The sequence below is a fragment of the Gambusia affinis genome, linkage group LG08, assembly GCF_019740435.1.
Source record: "Gambusia affinis linkage group LG08, SWU_Gaff_1.0, whole genome shotgun sequence".
In the NCBI taxonomy this organism is placed as follows: Eukaryota; Metazoa; Chordata; class Actinopteri; order Cyprinodontiformes; family Poeciliidae; genus Gambusia; species Gambusia affinis.
The window spans coordinates 21,703,688-21,712,973 of record NC_057875.1 but is presented as its reverse complement, the minus strand read 5'-3'; the positions used below and the strand labels follow the sequence as shown (position 1 = coordinate 21,712,973).

The following is a 9,286-nucleotide window of genomic DNA, read 5'->3' as shown; positions in this document are numbered from 1 at the left end:
AAATATGTGGGTAAACATTTTTACCACCATATTTCTAAATGTGTTCATTTACAAATATGTTTGTTTACAAGCAAATGTGTTTGTAGATGTAGTTGTTTACACATATATTTTGTTAACATATTATGTAAACGACATAACATAATATGTTATGTAAAAACAACGTATGTAAAAAGAAATATATGTTGGTTCAATCATAATTTCTCAAAGCTAATATGAATTTTTCCTTCCCTGCCAATCAGGGAGCATGAATTATTCAAGAGTGACTACTATCAAGTGAAATTTTCAGCCTTCCGGTAGCTTTTATGTAAACTCAAGTTCATTTTAGCAAATTTTATGAAATTACAATGAGGACTTTGTCATGCTGTACATTTCTTCATGCCATGTCAGATGTTTGCTTAAATGGCTCTCTTTAGTCAAACCTCAGCTTCTTGTCTAAATGTTTGTGGCTTCCACTACCATCAACAACTCAACTATGATTACGGCCGAGTGGAAATTAACCTTACATAAAGATTGAAAATGTTCATGTTCATGTCAGACTGATTTAAGTAAAATTATATTCTATTAATCAGAAAATAATTAAAAAGTTCATTTGTTTATTATTCATCACAGTGAAACACATTATGTAGATGAATTATGACTGAAGCCTTTGTTGTTTAAGATTATTTTCCAATTACAGCTAATGAGAAGACGTCATTTGAGATTAAAATATTACAAGACAATAAAAACACTTTTAACACACAAATGTGGGCTTGATGAAAAGTATGTTTTATATCTTGTTCTTCTCAAAAAGTACTTTCTATCTGAGAAACCAGTCTCATCGGAAATCATTCTTATTTATTGAACATGACTGTACTTTAAAGGTTAAAACTGTCTGCTTGGAAATTTGTGTTAATCCCACCTGATATTGTCACGGCATTAAACAAAAATCTTGTGACTTTGATGCACAACAACCAAAAAGAAAAAAAAAAGATCAAACAGACCAATTTTGAAAACTATTTTTCCATTCATTTATATAGTCACAAAACTTTCCTAAATGGAGTTTGGTCCGTGTTGAAAAATAATTTTTCAAAAGTATGACAAATAATGGCTTTCAAAGAAAATTGTGACATTTATTAATTTAAAATTTTCCGAGCTAATTTTCAAGTGCTACGAAGGATAATCATAACGTTTGTACAGCACTATGTTTTATGTGACGTCTATGGCCACCTGCCTACAAATCCCAGAATCCTCAGGCATTGTTTGTTTAGCCTGCACCCCGGCTGTTCTCTCTGTACAGGACTCTGCTCAACTGCCAGCTGTTATTTAGTAATAATGCATTGCTTACATGCATCCTTAATTCTTTACATCAAAATGAAGTACACATTCGGCTGAACCTACGCTGAGAGCCGGAAGGAGCAAAACAGGAACATGAAATGGAGATAACCCGGGCCAGACCGTCGCTGTATGGAGAAATCGGTAAGTAGCTTACAGTGTGTGACTAACCTGAGATACCAGTTTATAAAAAGATTTGGCCAATGATTATGCGAGCCTGGTAGATGCAGTTTTGTGTTAGCTTTCATTTGTTGGCTTGAGTGAGCTTTTGAAATGCAGCCACAAGGGAACATTAGCGTGGTTTCTTAAAGTAGTGATAAATGGAGAGCATGGCAGCAAGCTTTAAGCTCGTTAGGAAGGGGAAAGTGTTTGAAATCGTCCATAAAGGCGGTCGCCCAGGGTGACATCAAAAAGCATGGGGCACCAGATTTAAAAGGTACCATCTATTTGTTCAGATTTGTCTTAAATATTTTTCTATTGCTTTTAAGCATTTGCACTCAATGGGGAGTGCAAATTACATGTTATATTATATTAGATTATATTATCTACACCAACTTTATTTATGAAGAACTTTATACACCGACAGGACCAAGGTGCTATACACAATCATAAATAAATACAATGCGATTATAAAATAGAAAAGACTGAAATATAAAATACATACAGACACAATAAAACAAAGTGTAACCTCTCAGACTGTGCCAAAAGCCAAAGAAAAAAGATGGGTCTTAAGAAGGGACTTAAAAACAACGAGTGAAGAGGCCTGTCTTATGCCCAAAGGAAGATCAGAAAAAGCACGGTACATGAGCTTACACTTTGTCTTTGGTACCTTCAGAAGCAGCTGATCAGCTGACCTGAGGGAATGGAAGGGTGTGTAAAAATGTAACAGCTCAGACAGATAGGGAGGAGCGAGGCCATTAAGAGCTTTAAAAACAAATGAAAGGATTTTTAAATGAATCCTAAAAAAGTACTAAAAAAGTACCACAGAAAGTACATAGCTGTGTCCCTGTATGTGCCTCATGCTTGCAGCTGAGACTAGCTTATGTGAGTCGAGGCCCACTGAGTTGCCCCTGGGACAAATTGGTCACCATAACAAATCATATAGAATAAATTGAATATAAATAAATATCTACTGCTTGACCTTTATCAGAGTGTCTTGGGTACTTCATCTAGCAAACCACAAACTCTTGTTTCTGTAGTAAGTATAGATTTTGATAGGAACTTTCCTGCAAACATTACTAAATGATTGTCTCCCGAGTTGTAAGACGGTTGCTGTATAACACCACTGTTTGATGAAGAAGCAAAATGCTCAAAATGGGACCTTGACGCCGCAAAGTGGTGCAATGACAGAGAATTAAAGTCTCTGTCGTCTTTGTGTTTTTGCAGTGTAAGATAAATTACCAGCTACACTTCATGCCTTACCGCAAACCTACATTGAAATAAAATCGGATTTCTCCATTATTATCGTCAACAATGATAATAATAAAGTTGTGACCAGGAGATATTAAGTCAAGCCCCACGAAGTAAACAAGTTGTTCCCACAATTAATTAAGTCATGCCCACAATGTCGTGGCCATGATTTTTTTTCTCTCCCATATCACTAGCCAGGCTCCATAGTTACAAACAAAATAGAACACATAAACTGACATCAGCAAGAACATAAACAATGTTTTAGTAATTAATGGCACAATGTGATTCTTGTCAATCAGGATCAATCAAAAACAAACTTTGAAAATGCAGCAATGTGAGTTCTTTTGTATTTATTGTTAACTTTATAGTTTTTACATATGAATGGAAGTCTACTAGGAAAACACTGACATATCCCTAAAAGGAGCATTAAGCCTTCCTAGAAATTTCGCTTGTTGGTTCCAATAATGTGTGACGCACTTGCGTGATGATAATATAAATATCCAAGATGGCGTCGCGGCAGAATCGCTTCACAGTATAGTTACGTTTCAAAAGAATGAGATACTACGGCCGGTTGCAACATGCGCGGAGCTTTAAGCACAATAAAACTATAAAATAAGTTAACATCCTGAAACAGTTCGCCACACAACATGCGACTGATTTATACGAACGTAAAGTGTTTGATACGTTGCTTAGCGACGACGGTGACCTTTGGGGCGGGGGAGAGGAGGTGACAGCGACACCTGCCGTGAATGTCCCAGGTTACGTTATTGTACTAATGTTAGCGCCGTCCTGTATGAATAATTTCCATCTCATATTAACATTTACAGTCATATTTGGTAAATTAGGATATGGGTTGCGACGAGGTTCTTTTGTCACATTAAAAGCACCTTTGGAAAATAACATTTAAGCAAGTTTTTCATTAGACCCACATTTCTGCATCTGAATGTTTTCTTATTGGTCTGATGTAATATTCTAATCTTAAATGTCACGTTTGCATTAGCTGTAAGCAAGAAATCATTATTGTTAAAAGGCATAAAAACTTTAAAACATCAGTCTGTGTGGATGGAATGAACCTATGTATTGTGTACAACTTGTGGCTTGAGTTACAGAAACACAGGAACTTATTAATACTCCGATATGTTCAATATGACTGTAGTTGATAAGGAATGCCAGAGTGATGCTCTTGTACACATCTAGCCACATATTTTATTGACGGAGGGAAGACTAAAATGACAGAGGCGAAAATAAATAACATATGAACAGCTGGATGCGCCCTGAGTCTGGAAAGATTGTTCCTTGTACAGACATTTGCATTTCATCTTAAAATGTTCATTTGCCAGAGAGATTATTATTATTTTTTAAGCCAACTTTAATTTAGCTCGAATCAAGTACATGTTGCATTTTTTTGGGTTAAAAAGTTTATTTCAAAACTTGATGAGAATAGATAGGAGAATCAATAAGGAATCAAAACAATAAGTGATATCAATCCCTGTCATAAAAGTAAATTTATCTTAAATATTTTTGGACATTTACGATAAGAGGCACCATTAGGCGTAGAGGACAACGTACGTGTGTATCTGTGAGGTCAAGCTAGACAGCTGAAGAGTGATCACAGCCCCACGCCTCAGACATGAGCAGGAGTGCTCAGACTTGTTTTGCTTTCTTGTGTCTGCAGCTCATGGCCTCGGATTCTGGACGGACCGGTCAGCGGTGCACGAGGCTGCCGCGCAGGGCCGAGCCCTGCAGCTGCAGCAGCTAATTGAGGCGGGCGCCGCCGTAAACATTGTCGCAGTGGACTCCATCACTCCGCTGCACGAGGCCTGCATACAGGGTCAAACCCAGTGCGTCAGGCTGCTGCTGGCCGCTGGTGCACAGGTGAGGTGATCCCGATGTGGTTGTAGACGTGAACTACATCGCATGTCTAATGTTTTTTTACATGCGATCACGGGGGCGTCCTGCAGGTGGATGCTCGGAACATCGATGGAAGCACCCCGCTGTGCGATGCCTGCGCAGCCGGGAGCTTGGATTGTGTCAAGCTGCTGTTGGAGTACGGAGCGACCGTCAACCCTCCACTCTTCACTTTCTCTCCTCTTCACGAGGCGTGCATGGGAGGTACAAGCTCTCGCAAACAGCAATGCAAGTCAGCAAGATATACAATCTCGAGATTGGTTATCACGCTCACACTTCCTGGGGCTTCTGTTGAAAATCCTCCCAAAGCTTTCAAGGCGTTTAGTTGATTCCGGAACATGTTTAAGCTTTTTTCTGGTGTTTTAATTTACACAGATATGTTGTTAGACATTTCCTCTTTTAGCTCTTTTAGGTTTTGTTAAAAAAAAAAGAAAATCCCTGTTCTGTTCTCTGTTTTAGATGTTGCTTACGTAGAGCTGATATAGATGTACAAAGATGTCAAATTAATTCAATTTTTTAATTGCTTTAGCACAAACTTGTGCTATAAATTTCACAAAAAATATATTTGTTACCTTTACCTCCTTGACAGTTTATTTATTTATGTATCCTTTTTTTCATGTACACATTGTACTTTTTCCTTTCTGCTTAATTAGATTGTCTAGAAATGTTTACATTTTGCAATCAACAACTCCCTTTTTCTCTTGGGTATGAATATAATTTAACTCAAAGACCTTATTTTGTTAACCACTCACAATCTAAACCACAAAATGATTTGCACTTTTAGTAAGACCTGTCAGTACTTCAGGAAATGACAGCTGGGGAAAAAAACTAAAACAACTTCTATCCTAAACTTTCTCATTTCAACAGTTTGAGCAATATGTAAGCTCTTTAAAACTAGAGATGTGATGAAAACATTGGAACAAGGATTGAAGTTTATTTTCCCACCATGCTGTGTGAAGAGAATGATATGGGAAGTAAAAAATAAAAAATCAACAACTGTGTTAGTATCTGATTACAATGCCACAGCAGCAAAAAACCAAACATCATCTTGCTTTTTGATTTTGAAAAGTCAGAGAGTGGCTCACTGTTTCCATACCTCTAGTAAAGATACCTTGCCTTTCATGTCAGGTAACTCAGACTGCGTTCAGCTGATGATCGACCGAGGCGCCTTCATGGAGGCTCACGACTGTCACTATGGAACGCCGCTTCATGTGGCGTGTGCTAGGCAACACTTCGACTGCGCCAAAGTGCTGCTCGTTGCAGGTAACTGGGCCGACCCCTCCAAACGGGCTGGTTACCATTTTGCGTCATTAAAATCACAAAGGTCAGTGTAGACCAGGGGTGTCAAACTCCAGTCCTCGAGGGCCGCAGTCCTGCAGTTTTTAAATGTGCCACAGGTACAAAACACTGTAATGAAATGGCTTAATTACCTCCACCTTGTGTAGATCAGTTCTCCAGAGCCTTAATTATTCTATTCAGGTGTGGTGCAGCAGAGGCACATCTAAAAGTTGCAGGACTGCGGCCCTTGAGGACTGGAGTTTGACACCCCTGGTGTAGACTGTTGGAATATCATGAGATCCAACCAATACGTGCGGAGTTGGTGTCTAGCTAAAACCGGGACCTCCGAAATCGTTGTAGTTTTTTTGCAGCTTCTAACAGCAAATACAAACCTAAATGTATGCCATTTCACAATTGTATCAGTAAAATATTTGGAAATAATCCGTTTTACTTTTGGCTCACAGTCATGTGCTGCTTTGTGTTGGTGCAGCGCACGAAACCCCAGTAAAATACATAAAATTACTAGAAAGCGTGGCAAAGTTAAGTTGTCATGACTACTCCTGCTAAGCTCTGTACGACCAGCACACAAACCTAAGTGCCTCATCCAGGAACGGTGTGATTTCCTTATTTCTCCCAGGAGCAAACGTGAACGCTTCCAAGCTCCACGAGACGGCCCTTCACCACGCCGCTAAGACCAAGAACACCGATCTGATAGAGCTGCTTGTGGAGTTCGGGGGGAGCGTTTTCGTTCGAGACAACCTGAACAAGAAGCCAATCCACTACACCAGCCCGGGCTCTCCCTCCTACCGCTGCCTCGAGTTCTACGAAAGTACGTGTTCTCACTTGTGCTGACCGTTCCTTTTGCAGGCAGAGAACTTCGGCAAATATCAAACATCTGGCGTTTGCTGTTTCCCTCCTTAGATACTCCCCTGAGCCTGCAGCAGCTCAGCAGACTGGCTTTGAGGAGGACTCTCGGCACAAGAGCACGCAAAGTCATTTCGGAGCTGCTCTTGCCCAAGAGCATCATAAGATTCCTCTCGTACATGAAGCCTCTTGTCATAGAAATATGACCCTGTCTGACAGACTTAAGCGTAAATCTGTGGAGGATGAAATGTGGCAGGCAGTTGAGAAAGCAAAAAAAAAAAAATAATAAAAAAATCTGGGCTGTAAAACTAGCCAGATGTTTTAGAAACAGGCAGGCTGGTTGAATCTGGAGTCTAAACACTCAATTACCTTGTCTAATAAACAAGTACATCTCCTTATTAAAGCAGTATGAAACAGAGATTTCCGTTGTGTTGGCCAGTTCAGACCTTTTCTTCAGAAATGTGTATGAAATTACAGAAGAAGTCCTTGCACTTGTTACTACAGGCCACCTTCCTTCCAATGTTACAGCTGTTGCTGTCACCTGGAATCTGGTTTTTCATGTTTCTTGGATCCGCTTTCCACCGAAACAATTAGCAGCACGGACTTTGGAGCACCACTACTCATTTAGGTGGGGTGAAATCTGCGTCTACTTCTCTGGTAAATCAGAAATATATTAGCTTGGGGATCATAGCGTACTGTGCTGACTTCTAGGAAACAAAAACTTCTTGGAAACTCTCTATAGAGAGTCCTACGTAGAGGCAAACATTGTATGTTTTCCACTTTGTTCACTTTATCTAACATATATTCCAGTCCCCTAACAACAAAAAGACGAGGTCTTAGTACAGTGAAATACATACGTAGCTTTATTTTTTTCTGGAAGTTTTATTAAAGTCTTTGATGATAAACTGACTCTAAACAAATGTATTGTTCCATTATTAGCACTGTATAATTGTGTGTACTTGTATATATTCTGTAACTATATTTATTTTTTATGTAAATATGTAAATATTACAGATGGTCATACCTCTATCAAGTTCATGGAAATAAAAGAAAACAAAATTGCTATATTAAGAATTGCTTTACATCTTTTGTTTGTTATACAATCATGTAAGCACATAATATTTCTACATTTTTTTAGTTAAATATTTTCTTGCAGTGTCTGAAAGTACTTTTGTTTCTTGTTCAATCAGCCTCAAGGGGTTTTGATTTACATACAAACTATCTTTAAACTGAAAGGGACAATATATTTTAGTTGGAGAAAATGTAAAAATCTTGAAAATACGAATTCTAAACAAATCCTAATCAGTCTTTAATTTTTCTTTAAATCAGTTGCGATTTAAACAAATCCATGATTTGTGGAGGTGATTCGTGGATCAAGGCAGAAACCGGAGTGAGTGTTGCTACAATATCAAATACAATAGTGTGGTAAAAATGTTAATGCTAGCTAGAAACACTGAAATATAAATACTCTGTCCATTTTTGTAAAAAAACAAAAAAACTACATTAGAAGGTAACATGAATCTAGTTATCTGATTAAGCCAGTAATATCTCAGAGAAAATGACAATCAACTATGTACTTTAAAAAGGAAAATTAATCGGTGTTCAACTCCACCTCTCTCTAATACAAAGTGAAATTTATTCAGTAACTTATTTCACTTTGCTAAACTCAAAGTTTGAAAGCCTTTCATTTTATTAAATACGATCATTTTCTACTTAAACTTGATGAAAGCATGAAGTTTCAGATTAGAGTTACGTCAGATCAAAAAAAAAAAAAAAACAATCATGAAGAAACGTGGGCTTAATACCAGCTTAAATGTTATATTTAGAAGGTACTTGTCTCTGGAGAATATGACTGTATCAGGATTACTGTTTTACTCATAAGTAACTAAATCTGTAATGGAAGATATTGTTGGTAGAAAAACAATAATAAGCCATGCTGCTCTTTTCGAAACGCATGAATGGGTCCAGGTCATTAGAAGCAGAAAAAAAAAAAAAAAGCTCAAGATTAGATAAAAGCAACTGCAGTCAGGCGGAAATGAACTTCAGACCCCACAAAACGTACCCATGGTGCACTCCCATAATTTATGCATTCGTTCTGTCTGAGCTGCACTGCAGCATGACTGAACGTGAAAAACAATTACTCGGCTCAGACTGTAGCAAACATTAAAATGCTTGCCTTGACTGTGAATGAAATAGCCAAAAAATTCACATTGGTTTCAATATTATTGGTCTGCTAAATTACAATGTGAGCATCTGAAGTCAGTGTTTTACATAAAAACTCAAAAGTACATTAAAAAAAGCACATTTAAAACACAACATTTCTAAAATGAAACGTGGCGATACAAATCAGAAATTTGAAAGAATCTGTGGTCTATAATTGGACATTAGAGCCTGAACACATATTTTATTCACATGATTTGACCAGAGGAGTCTGAACAGGATTCGTTACGGAAGTTGTTACCTGACTGCGGAGTTGCATATGGATCAGGAACAAGGAGAGTCACTATTTGGGTAA

At 38.0% G+C, this 9,286-nt stretch overlaps 1 protein-coding gene across 2 annotated transcripts; it reads left to right on the top strand.

Moving 5' to 3' along the window:
• Positions 1-25: 25 nt before the first annotated feature.
• Positions 26-7,840, top strand: LOC122835333 (ankyrin repeat and SOCS box protein 13-like). Of its 2 annotated transcripts, none has more exons than XM_044124323.1 (6): positions 26-1,455; positions 4,397-4,596; positions 4,683-4,833; positions 5,758-5,892; positions 6,545-6,736; positions 6,829-7,840. In XM_044124323.1, the coding sequence occupies exons 1-6, from the start codon at positions 1,413-1,415 to the stop codon at positions 6,975-6,977; spliced, it is 870 nt and encodes a 289-aa protein (XP_043980258.1). In that variant the 5' UTR covers positions 26-1,412; the 3' UTR covers positions 6,978-7,840. The 2 variants fall into 2 exon arrangements, with proteins under 2 accessions (XP_043980258.1, XP_043980259.1); XM_044124324.1 differs by lacking the exon at positions 26-1,455 and adding an exon at positions 2,666-3,055.
• The last annotated feature ends 1,446 nt before the right edge of the window (positions 7,841-9,286 follow it).

Coding starts and splice junctions, on each gene's coding strand:
- LOC122835333 (XM_044124323.1), top strand. CDS start 1,413: ATGGAGATAACCCGGGCCAGACCGTCGCTGTATGGAGAAATCG. Junction 1,456..4,396: donor GTCGCTGTATGGAGAAATCG/GTAAGTAGCTTA, acceptor TTGTGTCTGCAG/CTCATGGCCTCGGATTCTGG. Junction 6,737..6,828: donor CTGCCTCGAGTTCTACGAAA/GTACGTGTTCTC, acceptor TTCCCTCCTTAG/ATACTCCCCTGAGCCTGCAG.